The sequence below is a fragment of the Misgurnus anguillicaudatus genome, chromosome 12 (genome assembly GCF_027580225.2).
Source record: "Misgurnus anguillicaudatus chromosome 12, ASM2758022v2, whole genome shotgun sequence".
In the NCBI taxonomy this organism is placed as follows: Eukaryota; Metazoa; Chordata; class Actinopteri; order Cypriniformes; family Cobitidae; genus Misgurnus; species Misgurnus anguillicaudatus.
The window spans coordinates 37,787,422-37,804,483 of NC_073348.2; the positions used below are offsets into that span (position 1 = coordinate 37,787,422).

Sequence of the window (17,062 nt, forward strand, 5' to 3'; positions counted from 1 at the left end):
TCAATAACGAGTTTTAAGGGCAATGCATATTTCCGCTATTATCCACTAGGTGGCACTCTTACACATCTTATAAAACACTTAAAGGGATAGTTCACCCAAAAATAATGTCATTAATGACTCACCCTCATGTCGTTCCAAACTCGTAAGACCTCCGCTTATCTTCAGAACACAGTTTAAGATGTATTAGATTTAGTCCGAGAGCTTGTTGACCCCTCATTGAAAATCTACGTACGGTATACTGTCCATGTATAAGTAGTCCATGTGACATCATCAGTGGATCAGTTAGAATGTGTTGAAGCATCGAAAATACATTTTGGTCCAAAAATAACAAAAATTAAATTTTATTCAGCATTGTCTTCTCTCTTGCGTTTGTTGTGAAGCACATGTGCAAGACTAAAGTCACGTGACTGCAGCGACGTGGATGACGTGTTATCCTCAGACATGTTTGCAAAGGTTTTTACATCGTGCGTCTCCCTCAGACTGTAAACGAAGCCCGGCGCAAAAAAAAACAGCGGGGACGCACCAGATAACACGTCAGCCGCGTCATACGCTGTACGGAAGAGAAGACAATGCTGAATAAAGTCGTCATTTTTGGACCAAAATGTATTTTGGATGCTTCAACACATTCAAACTGACCCACTGATGTCACGTGGACTACTTTGATGATGATTTATCACCTTTCTGGACAGTATACCGTACGTAGATTTTCAATGAAGGCTCAACAAGCTCTTGGACTTAATATAAAACACCTTAAACACTTTTCTGAAGATGAACGGAGGTCTTATGAGTTTAGAACGACATGAAGGTGAGTCATTAATGACATTATTTTCATTTTTGGGTGAACTATCCCTTTAAGCATCCACTTATCAAAAACAGTAAAGTGTATGTTTTAATCATGACTTTGATTTATTGGATGTTTATACATTTAAAGAAGAAAATTTGGAAAGCATTAAACTTTTGTGAAAATCATAAACTTTTTTATTTTTTTAATGCTGGTGGGCAAAGAATTAATAAAATAAATTAAACAGGAAAAAATTTACAATCCTTATTTGTCTTTTTTCACAGAGCGACCCAGAGTTTGTTCAATGGAAGAAGGAACTCACAGAAGCGTTCACCGAAGCCCAAAAGCTGCTGCGTCGCGCTCCCAAAGTCATCGGCAAGGGACGATCCAACGTGTTGGAGCTTTCCAAACCTCCGCTCACCCACCGCAACAGCAACGGCCTGTGAGCCGCCCCCCGTCCCAGCCACCCTTCATCACCACGTCTCTCCATCCTCTTCATCAACACGCACTCACACTCTCTCCATGATCCAGCATCATTAAGCTTCCCAACAAACATCCAAAGACGCAGTTGTTTTGTTTTTTTTGGAAGGTTCTGCTGGATTTGTACACTGCTGTTTCTCAATCATACACATGCATATACATCGTTTCTGCAACTTGACACGCTGGGGTGATCAACACTCCAGGATAACATTAAAAAACAATCTGGGATGTCAATGCTAAGGACGTTGTTTTGACAGGGACCAGTGGTGCAGGCTGGGATACTGCACCCCATTATCGAGCACATCACTCTTTTCCTCTGACGCTTTCTCACACCGCAAGAACTTAAAGTCTTTGTCGTGAAGTTCAAGAACGCAACGAGTGTCCGTTTGAAATCTCTTCACCCATGAAAAAGAGCTGGACAGTATCCGTACCTCCACTCCAGGAGAGCCGAAACCTGACGATGGATTTAAAGATATCACTCCTGTTGTCTTCACACCATTTGTAAACCGGTTGGCGCCACTCTCTGTCGGCTGCATGGGCATGCGTGGGCTCGCCTGCCTTGCATTTCTTGCTAAACGGGACAATGGTATCACTTAACCCCCCTCTCCTGTACTCATAAAGACTTCCTTAATACTCACCGTTGGGTTGAATGAACTGAGATGTAACAGTGCACGTTCGCGAATGTAAAAATTGGAGTGTTTATTTTTTTCCCCTTTTTTGGTGCTCGTGGACCAAAATTCAGTTGGAGGTGGCGCGTGCCTACGCGATGCAAAAAGGTGTCGTCGCTTTAAAAAAAAGAAATGGCTGGATGTTGTCACCATGAGAAATTGCTTTTCTTTCACCTTGAATGTATTTTTTTTCTTCGTCGTGTGTTTTCGTTTGCGAACGGATCGATTACGCTGCTTGAAAATGGGATGGAGCCGGAGGGACGTTTACGAAGACACGCCCCCCACCTTTTTAACCCCATGCCATCCCTTAAACTCACAGTGCAAAAAGTGCCAATGAAAATATGACGCCTGTGACTTTTTCACGCTTCAGGTCACACTGTGGATGTGATTGGACGCAAATACAGTGTTGGAAACTGCACAGATTCGTCCAATCGCTCGAATGACTTTGAACTCTGAGCAGGAGCCCGATGGATGCCAGCGGACGGTTGATGGTGCATGATGTCTCGGAGGAAAATAACGCAACGGCAGCATCCTTACTGTATATAAGAACCGATCCTTTCTCTGTGCATCTCCAGTATAATCTTCTTGACAATGTTTGCATATATGGCAAATTCTCTGTCTGCCTGTCTGTGTTCGTCCCTGTGTCTCAGCTTAGGGGCCGGCGGGGTGGGCGGGTTCACGTTTGTCAATCATCGTTCGCGTGCATACGGAACCGTGCGTCCGTATCCTTCGTCGGACAGCGCGAGAGCGGAAATTGAAAGACTTATCTCATAATGAGGTGTTTCATTATGCCAGTCCTTCTGAGGGTGAGATGTGCGACACGTCATCGCCGTTATCCATTCACAGGCAGACAGACTGTTATTCAGAGACAGGTGCGAGATCAGGCGTTGAAGGTAGGATGCTTGCATGCACAATGTGTTCAGAAAGGCGGGCTGCTTGGATTGCAGAAGAGACAACTTTAAACCATTCGTTGTAAGGCTTGATTTGGATATAGTTTAAATTTTTATATTGTTTTGAATGTGATGCATAATGCAGATTTCTATAGATTACATATTTTTGGAGTATGTTATGTGCATTTATTTTGATCTTTTTTTTTTATTGAGAAACAAGCACAGGTTAACAGGCATGAGATGATTTTAAAGAAGTTGTTTTTCTTCATGTATTCAGGTTATTTTTCATGCAGTAATTTTGTTACGACTCCTATCCGTGCATTTCGAGTGATGTGCATACGAAAAAAAAATTGCAGGGTTTTGGGGTCGATCGTATTTTTTTTGTAGGTGCCATCCTGAGGATGTTTAGTGCCCTTCGACGGTTATCACAAAAATATTATCGCTGCACTTCGCGTTTCACGGGCTGGCGAAAAATGTGCCAAACGACTATAGGAGACTGACCTGAAGCTATTCCCTCGCCAGCTCCATTTTCAAGACGATAATTGGTACGTTTTTCCAGATGAAAGATTTTTTTGGGGAAAGGGTACAAAATGTGAGCGTGAATTCAGGTGACGTATCGTAATCGTTGACGTTACTCCTCAAAGCGACCACAACTCTGCTAATTTGTAACCGCTAACCTGTTTTTCAAAGAGGGGTGGCACCTGCGTCAGTCCTAAACATTCATGTTTTATTCAGGGGTTTTATTTTTTTATTTTAATGTTTTTCATTCACTTCATCAGTGTTTGCTTTATTCGATCGCTTGCGTGTCTGTTCCGTAGCGGTGAATTTGTCTGGCGAGATATAGTTGGCGAAATCGAAAGTGCTAAATAGGGGAGAAAAAAACGAAAAACAAACTATCAAAAATCTAAGTATATATGTGTATATGAAATAAAAACAAATGAGCTTAGATTTATTTAAAAGATTTTACGATGTAGAAACAAAATTGAGGCGGGAAGGGATCGGGTTCGATGTTCAAGTTCAACTATTTGTGGTGAAGAATCTGCTCAGATCTTGCACATAAAAGTTTAGATATTGTACCTACGAGTTACAGATTATTATTTTTGTTTGTTTAATACAGGACTCTCTTGCTCTCTTTCATATTTATTGTCTGGTCGGGGAGCTGCGTAGCCCCTCTGTGCGTGGGTTTATCAAAGGCACGGAGCTGTCGAGAGACCCGGGTTTACAGTCGACCCAAACTCTTTTTCATGTGCCACAAACAAACGCAAATACTACTGTCTGGGGTTGTTACCGTTAAGGTTATGATGATGATAATTGTTGATAATATTATTCAATGAATGATAATTGTTATTAAAATTTTCTTTTCCAGAACGACTAGGAACATGTGTGTTGGACTGCTTATAAAATCAGTTCAGAAATAAAAGCCCCTTTTTTCGTGTTGCCCTGTCTGTTGTCTCCATGCTTGGTGCATTTTTTTGATACAAAACTTCTTCAGATTGTATTTATTTCTTATTTTGTCAATATATTGGGATCAAGAACAATGAACAGGCATGTTATACTTACATCATTAATTTAATCAGGTCATGTTAAAGTCATATAGAGAGACCGAGAATCTCTCATTCATAATAAAAGCTTAAATAATTAAAAGGGTTTATTTTCAGCATGCAATGTAATATATTTCTGTCAATATACACTGCAAAAAATGATTTTCAAGAAAAAAAATATTGGTATTTTTGTCTTGTTTTCAGTAAAATATCAAAAAATTCTTAAATTAAGATGCTTTTTCTTGATGAGCAAAATGAAAGTAAGTCTAGTTTTTGGATAAAAAATATCAAATATATGTGCTTTTGTGCATAAAACAAGCAAAAAAATCTGCCAATGGGGTAAGCAATTTTTTTTTAATTTAGTGTTTAAAGGGATAGTTCGGCCAAAAACGATATTAAACCCATTATTTACTCACCCCCAAGCTGTCCAAGTTGCATATGTCCATCGTTTTTCAGACAAACACATTTTCGGATATATCTTTCTGTTGATTAAATGTAATGGGTCCAGCAATAGTCCACGACCTTCAAGTCCAAAAAAAGTGCGTCCATCCTTCACAAATTAAATCCAAACGGCTCCAGGATGATAAACAAAGGTCTTCTGCGGGTAATCCGTGCGGTGTTGTTGTAGAAATATCCATATTTAAAATGTTATTAACGTAATTAACTACCTTCCGGTAGCGCCGCCATCTTAGACTCAGGAGAGAGTATTAGCGTAGTGTACGCACTTTTCTTAGTGACGTATGACAAATTCGGAGGGCGGGGGACAGAGCAGCAACAGAGAAACCTCTGTATGCTGCGTAAGCGCTCATCCTGAATGCGGATGACTCTAAGATGGCGGCGCTACCGGAAGGTAGTTAATTACGTTAATAACATTTTAAATATGGATATTTCTACAACAATATTTGTTGGGTCAAATATAAACATTTCCTGTGCAGGGTTCCTTTAAAATCTTTGAAATTTTGTGAATTTGGGGGGGGGGTTCAAGGCCCTGGGAAGTTTTTGAAAATATACATACATAGATACAGGTCATTGAAAGTGCTTGAATCTATTTTATGCTTGAAGTTTTCTGAAAAAAAAATCCATATTCCCTGTGTAGTGTAGGATAACAATATAATAACAATATAACAATTCTAGACTTTAAGCGCATGTGGTAAACTGTTCGCTTTAAATGCTTATATCTTCTGTATGCGAATGTTGATTCATACCAAAATGCTTTTTTGCATAGTTGTGTTTGACACATGAAAACGTCTCGGGTTACGTATGTAACTGTTGTTCCCTGAGAAGGGAACGAGACGCTGCGTCTCCCTTGTCATACTTCCTGCATCCCTGTAACGCCGTCTTTGGCAATATTTAAGATAGCGATCTACTTCCTGGCTCCCGCGTCACCCTGTTTTTGTCGTTAAGTCTCACCATTGGTTGAATTTGATATACACATTCAGATGCACTTACCCCTGGAGGCGTCCCCAAAGTGTCACCGCAGTGACGCAGCGCGAGTTCCCTCGAAAGGGAACTGTAACAATGTATCTTTAAAGGTAACACGATGTAACCTTGCTCTCACTTGAAATGTGTCCCCACATTTAGTCCTTGAATTTGAGGGTATTGGACCTGGAAAGTCCTTGAAAGGTCCTTGAATTTGAAGTTAACTAAGGTGTGGGAACCCTGCCTGTGTTAACACAACAGCTCCATTCAATCCCTTTTTGACCCAGTGCTGAAAATAAGTGCAATATTATCTGATTCAAATACTTTTTGTCAGTATATCTATTTTGTTTAACATTTTCAACATTTCAGCGTTTTTATAAGCAAAAAATATTCAACTTTGGGTGAAAAGCTCAGGTCGTCCATGTCAGCTCTCATACGGCCGTCCAATCACAGTGGAGGAGGGCGAAACAAATATCACAGCAACCAACCAATACAACAACTGATAAACAAAGCACTCAGCTGAAGAAAGTTGGCAGTCGGCTGAAATAAAGCTTTGGTGTGGAAAGCTTAGTGCTGCTTCTTTGTGAAATGAACACAATGCACTGCTCATTTGCTGAACATAAGGTTCTGGATGCGGTGTAGGAATGTATGAAGGTGTGAAAAAAAAACAATGCCTAAATGTAAATGGTTGAGGACTTTAAAAACAACTTACTGACATATCTTCACATATACCAGTGCAATTGAAGAGTTTCGTTGCAGAACGAGAGAACCACCGTTTTTTTAATTGTTCAGAAATCTCGTTTTTTGGTTGTGCATTACAATATATTTCAATGCAACTGCAGTTGGTTTGTTTTGGTTTAAACCTTCATAACTTAAAAAATACGGCTAAGTAGCACCATAAAACAAAATAATAACATGATAACATAATAATAAACATGTTTTGTCAAAAATGTAAAAAAATGGATTTATCTCGTTTTGCAACGAAACTCTTCATTTGTTTTGTCTCAATATGCACACCAGTTATGTTTTTAGTAATGTTTGTTTGTAAAAACTACTTAAATGTCCTGCTGGGTTCTAATTTTACCTATGCCAAGTTGTTAAAACTAATTGTTGTGTCAAACATAATTATTTTCTGGGTTAATTTAACCCAACTACTGGGTTTGTTCCATTTTGACCCAACACTGGGGATTTTTAGAGCATTGTTTCCCATCCAGGGGGCCGGGGACCACAGGGGGGGCCTCAGCAGAATTCCAAGGGGCCTGAAGATGACTTAAAATAATTGAAAAATGAACAAAACAAGCATTCAAATAAGCTAAATGTTTCTTAATTTTTGGCCATTTTAGTAGCAAATGTATATCTGTCTAGTCATTTAAAGCTCTAGTTAATTTTATTTGGAAAAAATGAGTGAATGGGGGGCCTTGAAGTGAAAAGGGAACCACACTCTAAAAATGGCTGGGATATTTTGGACCCATAATGGGTAAATATTGGACAGAACACGTACTGGGTTAAAGATTACCCATGCTGGGTTAAAAATTGACTCAATGCTGGGTTAGTTTAACCCAACTGCTGGGTTATTATACCCCATGTTTGCATAACAACAACCCAACATTGGGTCATTTTTAACCCGGTACGTGTTCTGTCCAATATTTACCCAGTATGGGTCAAAAATAACCCAGACATTTTTAGAGTGCACTGTTTACAGTTCATGTACAACACACATGGGGCTAAGCTAAATGCTATCGAAGCGTCGCAGCGCGCTCCAGCGCTTACGTGCACGCACACAGATGATAGAGGGATGTATCAACAATTCTTAGTTAAGGTAATAACATATTTTGATGTTGAAAATGAGTAGACTATTCCTTTAAGTTTTTATCATGAGATGTCAAGTGAGGAGACAACTTATTTTACAGCAGAAAGTGAAAATTAAATTTCAGATCACCTGAGGTCAAGATGCAAGTTTATATTATAATGATGAAATTAATTTCCCATCGTAACTTCATCCAGTCTATCAAAAATGATATATGTCTTGCCTACAGTGATTTCATCCCTCTTTTAATGTGTTTTTCCATCTCTCTCTCTCTCTCTCTCTCTCTCTCTCTCCCCCTCCACCTCCTTACTCTCACAGCTGAGTCTGTCCATCAAATTCAGATGGCAGCCATTAGGAGATCTGTGGTTAGTTGACCTGTCTTCTTTATCAAACTGCTTTGGTTATATCACGGTTTGGTTTTAACAAATAGGGTTGTTCAGGTCTTCAAATGATGTACATCAATACACATCAAATAGAAAATAACTCAGTTTTTCAGCACGTGTCCAGAGATCTTCCAGTGGCAAAGTGTTTCCCAAACAGGGTAGTGTCCCACCTCCTCTTATACTGCTGGATATTTATAGCGTAGTCTTGTGTTAACTCAGCTGCTATGCTTATCTGTGTGTGTGTGTTTGCGCATGGCTGTCTGTGTCACTCTTATTTCAGATTTCAGCTTCACACACAGTGAGACTGTGCGCCTTGCGTTTGGCCTCTTAGTTTTTGGGAGTTTCACACATATACAAAACTCACCGGATATATTTTTCCACTCTGTAGAGGAAGCCATCTCAAGGTATGCCAACTTCTTTTTCTTCTTACCACCCAAATATATCCGTTTCTTTTGTCGATTCCTTGATTTATTTATAGGTCCCAGACTCTTAGACATCCAGAGATCCTAAATTCCCACTCTTGTTGCCTGGCAGCTCTCAACACAAAAATAAAGGACTGAGTTTGACATTGGCCTGTTTGTCGATCATGTTAAGCGTTGTGGCACTACTGGTAAATTAAAGGCCTTCTGTCAGATCGTGGGGATATTTCATGACCAGAGCTGACTCCAGCTGAAATCTGAGATCTTGTCTACAAGGATCACTTTCAGCCACTGACTAATTTGTTTTGTTGTTTGCTCTGTAATGTCGGTGTGAACTCGGTTCTTCTAGTCGGGCGTTTAGATTTGACTAAATGTGAAATGTGCACACAGTTTCGGTTCATTTATCTTTAGATGTTCCTCTCGTAAGTTTGGAAAAACATTTTCGTGCATTTGAATTAATTAATTGATTTACAAGATTAAAGTGAGCATTCATTATTTAGAAAAGGTGGTAATACCACCACATGTATTACAGTAAGATACGATATTCAAAGACTGCATGGTGTTTACATTATTCATCAACAACAACAAAATAATTGCATTTTTCATTTTTTTATTTATTGAAAAGCAGCTTTCAGCCAATCAGTATTTATAAAAAAAAAAACAGTGGGTCTCATTCACTAATCATGCGTACGCCCAAATTTGTCGTTTTGACTTGCAAATCATGATTCAACAATAACTTTCATACTAAAATTTATTTTAAATGTATGCAAAAACGTAGGAACAACTTGGACCACACATACGCATATATATAAAATATATATATAATATATAAGACAGATAAATGGGTCATTCTACGGAAAAGTCCACATTTGGTATGGCAAGATGTCTGAAAATGTATTTATTTTTCTAACATTTAAACTTAGACCACATTATTAGATTACTCTTTGACTTTTTTAGTACACATAAATGACAGTTTAATGATTTTTTATTTTTGTGTGCATGGTCTTAAAGACTGCATACACCATTTTTTTGGTGTTACCTTGCTTCTTAAGCAATATTAAAAGTGTTTATGAATTTTTTTCAGTTTTAAAGCTTAATTCTTAAGTGTAGCAGAATTCAATGAATTTAAAATTATCATCATGTCACATGTGAAAGATTTTATTTAATGTAAAAGAAAAAAAACACAGTAACACCAGTGACACAACAAACACCAGTCACTGGTGTTACTGATCTTCACTGCTGTTACCCATTAGGCAGGTAACACCAGTGACAATTTTCATGAAAATTTTACAAAATTGCTGCTGCAAAGTATCAAACCACATGTTGTCAATCATTGTATACTCACTAAATTAAGTAGTTTAATCCATTTGTATTCTAGTTTTTTGCAATTAACAAACAATAAAGGAGGTCATACCAGTGACTAAAAGCTTCATATGAAATCATGAGATAAATGAGAATATTTCTGATAACTGAAAAGAGACTTATATGGGTGTGTCTTCATAGATCTCCAGGAAATTGAAAGAAGAAAGTCAAGTGATGTCATCAGTGTGATTTTTATTTAAAAATAAGAGCTTTTTTGTTAAACGGTACACTGTGGGAAAATCAGTAGAAATTACAATGTTATTGCGGCTGGGTTGCCGGTGATTTGCCGTGGATTTAAATTTGTTGTTTGCTGGCGGGAGTTTGTTCAAAGTTAAATGAGTTTTAAATATTGGCGGGTCTTTGTCTTTACAGAGTAAAACTATACAATGGCGGCCTCATGCGGAGCATTCTGGGAACCAGAAATCATCATCAACCTTTTCCTGTTTTTTTGCTTGAGATTTTGTTTCCCAGAATGTTTTGCTGGATCCTGTTTTTTTTTTAGTTTTACTCTGTAAAGACAAAACTTGTGGGTGTTTGATGTTCATTTAGCTTTGAACAAACTATTGCCAGTAAATAACATACATTTAAATCTACGGTAAATTACCGGCAACCCAGCTGCAAATTCTACGGATTTTTTTAAAACTGTATTGCAGCTGGGTTGCCGGTAAATTACCGTAGATTTAAATTTATGTTATTTCCTGGCAAGAGTTTGTTCAAAGTTAAATAAATTTGAAATATTAACAAGTCTTTATCTTTACAGAATAAAACTATACAATAACAGCCTCATGCAAAGCATTCTGGGAACCAGAAATCATCATCAACCTTTTTCTGTTTTTTGCTTCAGATTTTGTTTCTCAGAATGTCTTGCTCGATGCTGTCTTTCTAGATTCTACTTCTGTAAAGACAAAGACCTGCAAATGTTCAATGTTCATTTAGCTTTGAAAAAAAGGTTGCCAGTGGATGGCATGGGTTTGAATCTGCGGTGAGTTGCCGGCAACCCAGCTGCAAATTTCTACTGAATTTTTTTACAGTGACAAACCCAGGGGACCACTACTTTCATTATATAATTTATCATATTTGTTTAGCATTTTGTTTTTTAATGTATATTACATCATATATTTGAGTTATGGACATATTATTGTATTTTAAATGGAAGAAAATACTGTTTTTGATCTCAAATTAAAGCATTTTCCCTCTGTACATGACTGGTGTAATTGTTCAAATAACATATTGTGTAATTTTAAAATATTAAAAAAATTAACCCTAAAGTGTTTTTCAAGTGTAATATTTCTGTAAAGGCTAAATGGACATTTCCGTAGAATGACCCATATATTACAGGGTTCTTTTTCCTTGTTCATGATTATTGCACACATGTGGTCAAGGTTGTTTTTGCATTTTTGCAGACATTTGGAATACGTTTTTGTTGAATCATGGTTTGTGGGTTAAAACGTCCGTACGCACATTTTACAAACAAATTTGTGTGTACGCATCTTAGACTTTCATATGTAATATGGTGTCTTGTAAAATGTACCTATTGCAATTTATTTGTACAGATGTGTATTTTGCTATTTTGTAAATATGTAGAGCTCAATTGAGAGCTCACATGGTGATGCAAACCTGATGTCCCGCACGACCTTTTATTCTCATCTTTATTTCATTTTTTAATCAACAGCTTATGCACAAAGAGATATTATGTTTTAAGATCGTCTCGCACCAGCGGGGTGGCCAGTGAACACGCTGTTGTTTTCATCTGCAGGCTTATTTGCATAAAGCATCACAACATGCGTGTCTGCTGATGACCAAATGTTTTCTGCTTTACTTGTGCACAAACAAAATCCAGATCTTGTTAAATGAAAACGTGCAAGAAATGTGTTAAAAAGAGAATAAACCTTTTGTTTTGTTTTGCAGTCAAACATACAGTACATGTTCCCTCATACTTTTATTACTGTAATGCGAGAATGTATTTTTGTTAATGTAACGTAGATTTCTCACAGGAATGTGATCTCACAGGAATGTGTACATATTTTATTTTAATTTGTACGAAAAAAATATTTGATTATCATAAAAACAATAACGGAACCTAACCCCAACGTCACAGGGGCGAAGGCAAATCGTACTAAAATGTACGACCGGTCACCAGAATTCACCAAACTTTGGTATGAAATGCGAAATATCTTGCGTTTTCAGTCTGATACATTTGCATGTGTATGAATGGAAGTCAATGGAAGGAAAGTGTATTGTGACCGCCGCTTTAGCCACCTCATAAAATACACATATGAGATTGCACTGATTACAGCAGTACGCTATTCGTTTTATGAAAAATTGTACTTTTGCTAATGTAGTTTAAAATCACATCATAAGCTAAATTGCGTTATTGTATAAAAGTAAAATTTTCATATTACACTAATGATAATTTGGGGAAAACAAGGTTCATTTTCATTCAAATAATTTCAAAACATCTTAAATATTCATGCAAAATATGGTGATTCTCATATTTTCTGTCTCTCTCTCCATCGGCAGGTCCACAGTGTCACTGTGTCCATTTCTGCTTCCTGTTGTGTCCTCCCCATCAGACCTGACCGAGTTCTCCCCGTCTCCTGGTCCTGAACCCCTCACCCCATCATGGCGCTCTCCTCACGCTTAAAACTCTGGGAACAGAAGGGAGGTGCAGAGCGGCTTTTTTGACCTGATCTTAACCAGACTAACACTGCTGTTTCACTTCAGTATCTACACCAGTTAAACTATTCAAATACTTTTCATCTGGGGTGTTAAAGGAACAGTATGTAAGAAATTTATATAAATGAATTATAAAATGGCCCTGATATGTCACTAGACATTAAGAAATCATTTTCATTTCAAATACTTTTATCACGGACAACAGTGGTCTGGTCAGGATATTGTCATTTAAAAAGTGGGAGTTGCAGCCTCAACTGATGATTATGTTGTCATGTTGTGTATTGGCCACCAGTTGTGTGATTGCAGTACCAGTTTTAGCCACAAGCTTTGTGATTGCAATACCAGTTTTGGCCACAATCATACTGTTCCTTTAAGTAGTGTTACGCAGAACAGGTTTGTGCCCCTAAAAAAGACAAATTCCTCAATGGCAAATTTTAGTGAGAGTTTTATAATATTCAATCTTGTCTTGATTGTTATTCTGTTTCTGTAGCTCAGTTGGAAGCTCTGCACTACTGTAAATACACTCCAAATACCCTACACCCATGGCCGTAGCCAGCTATGAGGTCACAGAGGTCCGGACCTCGGTCATATTAAAAAAATTGAAGTTCTCCGAATGACCAATTAGTTTTTCAAAAAGAATCCGCATATGTTATTAAGTTTGGACAGTTTACCGTATAGTTTAGTGCAGAGTCATATAAAGAGAGAGTTACGAAACGCTTTGATCTCGCCGCCGCGCGGTCACGTGATTCATGTAACGTTCTACAGTTCCTAACCAAGCAGGGCTGTCAATCTGTTTGCATAGGTTTTCAGCTATTTTAGGTAAATATTAGCTTGGAATGTGAATTGATCACTATACTTACTATGTTTATAACGGTTTTTTTTTACTAGGGAGTGATGGAAATACAGTAAATCAGTTAACAAAGATAAACAGTTAATGATGACCCAAAGATAACTGTGGTTATCTATACCAACTACAGCAACACAGTTTATCTTTTATTTTTATAGCAAAAATATGGCCATATAAATGGCTATCAATCTGCTAAAAACATAATTCCTACACTTTTACTATATTAAAATCACAAAAAAGATCGCCAACGCGGTTATTTGTAACAGTGAAGCATAACAGAAACACACTAAATTCATATTTAATTGTATTTATAGTAGACATTAAATGTTAATATAATTATACATGATTTTCGAGGATACATCACTCGTATTACTTACCAAACACAATGAAACACATAGCAGCATTGTGAAGCAGTGTGACTTTCTTATGAGGCATTAGCTTGTCGCTGTTGCCCCCTAGTGTTACTCGTAATATATAAAAAAAGATAAGTATAAAGTAGATGGCCACCAGTAATAAAATATTAAACCATTAAAAACACATTATACACAACTCATTAAAATATAAAAAAATTCTAGTTATTATTAACGATAATCATTACCTACAGCAGAGATCATAAAATATCACTGTTGACTATATTCATAAAATGTCAGAAAATGTAAAGAGAAACGGTAATTTCATCGATTTACCAGCAGGTGTCATTGAAATGAATGGGCTTCAGTGCTGCGTTTGTAACTATGCGTCACTACATGACACGCTGTTACTTCCGCATTCCATTCTTACAACGGTCGTCTATGTGAGTGTCGTAACTCTATTTTTATACGACTCTGGTTTAGTGTAAAATGACGAAGATTGGTTATGCTGCGACGGCGCGGGTACAGAATTTGCAGTGTTGCCAGATCCTATTGTTAAAAAACCTCTTTAGATGTAGTGTTTTAACAATTAATGTGACACTTTGACATTATCTATAAAGTGATTGTTAGGTGTAGTATTAGCGATTTCTCTGATTTATTTCTGAAATACAAGTTTTGGACAAACTTTGTTTTTTAAGGCCAATTATTTTTGCTTGTTTTTCCTACTAATATCTGGCAACATGGAAACTTAAAGTTATCAAATAAGACGCATCATTCAGCGCAAGCAGGTTATTGCTGATACTACATTCGGTAAGATAAAAGCAGTAATCATCATAATTGTGTCTGTAAGAGTATCAACAACACTTTTAAAAAACAGAAAATATCTCTGGTGCAAAGATGTAGAAGAATTGGGTTTAAATAAAATATGGCAAATATGTTAAAACAGGTAGCTAATCTCAACAAAACATAACCATTAAGAATTCTGTTATTTCATTTAATTTAGATGTTAACCTTTAACAAAGTCATGCTGAAAACAATAAGAGCACTAAACAAGTTCTTGTTTAAAATCTTGTAACGTTTTTGTTATATATAATATTGCTTATTTAAATGATTACAAAAATAAACATTGTTGCGTGAAAAAGTAATAAATAATCCAGCAGTCCCAGTACATCCCCCAAAACCGAGTGTGTACCCAAAGTGTAAAAAGGTTAAGACAGAATATTTTAGATCCCAGGTAAAAATAAAGTATGCTTCAATGCACTTAAATACTAGCAAGTACATTTGTAAGTTATGTAAAGTTATGCTACAAATATACTTATTAAAAGTAAAGTTTACTTGAGCAGTACTTCAGTTTACTTGAAAAATTAAGAATACTAGTACCAACTAGATATTATTGAAATAAATGATGTCTCAAAATAACACTTAGCTGTTCTTAACTTAATTTTAAGAAGTACCAAAAACAAATGTGATATTTAAGCCACAAAATGAGTGCACGAAAATAGTACATTTACTAAGTTTACTTAAAAAGTGTATTTTATTTAAAGGTGCAGTGTGTAATTTTTAGAAGGATCTCTTGACAGAAATGCAAAATAATATACAAAACTATATTATCAGGGGTGTATAAAAACCTTACATAATGAACCGTTAGGTGTTTATTACCTTATAATGGGATGTTTTTATCTACATACACCGAGGGTCCCTTTACATGGAAGTCGCCATTTTGGACCACCATGTTTCTATAGAAGCCCTTTACAGACAAACTGTTTAACTAAGTTGTCTCCGACGATGACATGTTTGTCCGGTGGTGGCTACAGTAGCTTCTTTATGTGTTTCAAAAGCAAGGGGTTTGCAGTGGACTGAGCCGTTTGTTGCAATTCACAACCTCACCACAAGATGCCGCTAAAATTTACACACTGCACCTTTAAGTGCACTTTTTTCACCTGGGATAGCATTTGTAAACTCTTAACACCCCACCTTGGACCTCGGTATTTTTCAAACCCTGACTACGGCCATGCCTACACCTATTAGATTTATTAATTATTGCACCAAGCACTTCACTGGACATGCCACTTTAATGTGTTTCTTGGGGTATATGTCTGTCTGTTTTTGCCCCATCAATATTTCGTTGTTTTTGTAACAAAAAACTGAACTGAACTGAACTGTTCGATCCCAGGGAAAACACACACTGATATAGTTCAAATGTGTACTTTGTAATGGCCAATCCGATATTTCGTATCGATATTAGTCCGATATTGGCTAAAATGGTCAGATCGAATATTGTAGAAGTCGGGGAGTACAATCCAACCCGATACCAACATGGACCTTGTCATGGAAACTTGACGTAAAGCGCGACTTGCTGAGCAACATGAATTTGCACAAAGTTGTACTTTAAATTGTCCAAAATTACAGCTTAAATTTCATTTAGAATTTTTGTGCTGACTAACAAAAAATGTTGCTACACGGTTTTTTGAAACATTTCAATAAAAATGAAGCAGCGGTATTGCACAATGTTTCATTGAGTCTTAAATTTGCACAGTCATTTGTTGCACAGTAAAACGTTTGAGTTCTCTAGGTCTGTTTAAGCTTTTTGTATGGCTAACAAATGTGTTATTTGCAGCTTGATGATTAAAAGGGCGATAGAGTTGGTATTGGATCAGTATCGGTATTGACAGATACTCAAGGTTGTGGTATCGGCATCGGTAAAAGTGGTATCGGCCCAGCCCTACTTTAAACCTGTTGTTTTGTATCAGGATGCTGGTCTTCAGCCATCAAAACACAGAAAATACATTGTTTCACAAATTTCCACAGGACAAAAAAAGCAGAAAACGTAGATTGTTAAAATGGGAAGGGAAACATGTTTACTTTTCTTTAAAACACTAATATAGTGCAACAATACAATATTTTATGATACATCTGCAGTTTGAATATATATTAAAAGAGTATGTCTCATGTATTTCCTCCGTTATGTTTTTTTTAAGGCATTTAAGATTGACTTGATAACGTGTGATTGACTTGATAACAAGCTATTTACGTGATAGTTTGTTGTGCAAGTATTGTTAGCGGTAAAACCCCACATGAAGTTGTGTACAAATGTTATATAGTTAGAAATGAATCCTGCTTCTGTTGATTCAGCTCAATATGCTTAAAAACTTACCAGAGAAAAGTTTTTAACATATTCTTGCCTTTTTTGTAATCTGTACGAATTGGAGATATGTACTCCGTTATAGAACTACATTAGTGTTTTAAAAAAAAGTAAGCATGCTTACAACATTAGAAATTATTGATGAACAAAACAGATTTTATGTACACATTGCGCTGCTCTTATTTATATCTCAAAATTAGGTCATCTGATCCTTCTAATTTTAACAATCCATGATTTCTGAGGTTCTGTGTCCGGTGAAAATGTATAAAATAATGTATTTTCTGTGTTTCGATGGCT

The 17,062-nt window shown here is 36.8% G+C and overlaps 2 protein-coding genes across 4 annotated transcripts in view; both read left to right on the forward strand.

Annotated features, from left to right (window-relative positions):
* The window catches only part of grk3 (G protein-coupled receptor kinase 3), a 75,615-nt gene extending 71,359 nt beyond the window's left edge, over positions 1 to 4,256 (forward strand). The window contains exon 21 of the mRNA XM_073874532.1: positions 1,066 to 4,256. Within this exon, the coding sequence (XP_073730633.1) occupies positions 1,066 to 1,227 (162 nt within the window). The 3' untranslated portion in view covers positions 1,228 to 4,256. The remainder of the gene's footprint in view (positions 1 to 1,065) is intronic.
* A 3,946-nt stretch (positions 4,257 to 8,202) lies between these two features.
* The window catches only part of LOC129446517 (unconventional myosin-XVIIIb), a 65,802-nt gene continuing 56,942 nt past the window's right edge, over positions 8,203 to 17,062 (forward strand). For 2 of the 3 annotated variants that reach the window (XM_073874533.1, XM_073874534.1), the window contains exons 1-2: positions 8,204 to 8,373; positions 12,271 to 12,409. In XM_073874533.1, the coding sequence (XP_073730634.1) occupies positions 12,373 to 12,409 (37 nt within the window). In that variant the 5' untranslated portion in view covers positions 8,204 to 8,373; positions 12,271 to 12,372. Of the gene's footprint in view, positions 8,374 to 12,270; positions 12,410 to 17,062 lie in introns of all 3 variants that reach the window. The other variant, XM_073874535.1, reaches the window with a different exon arrangement.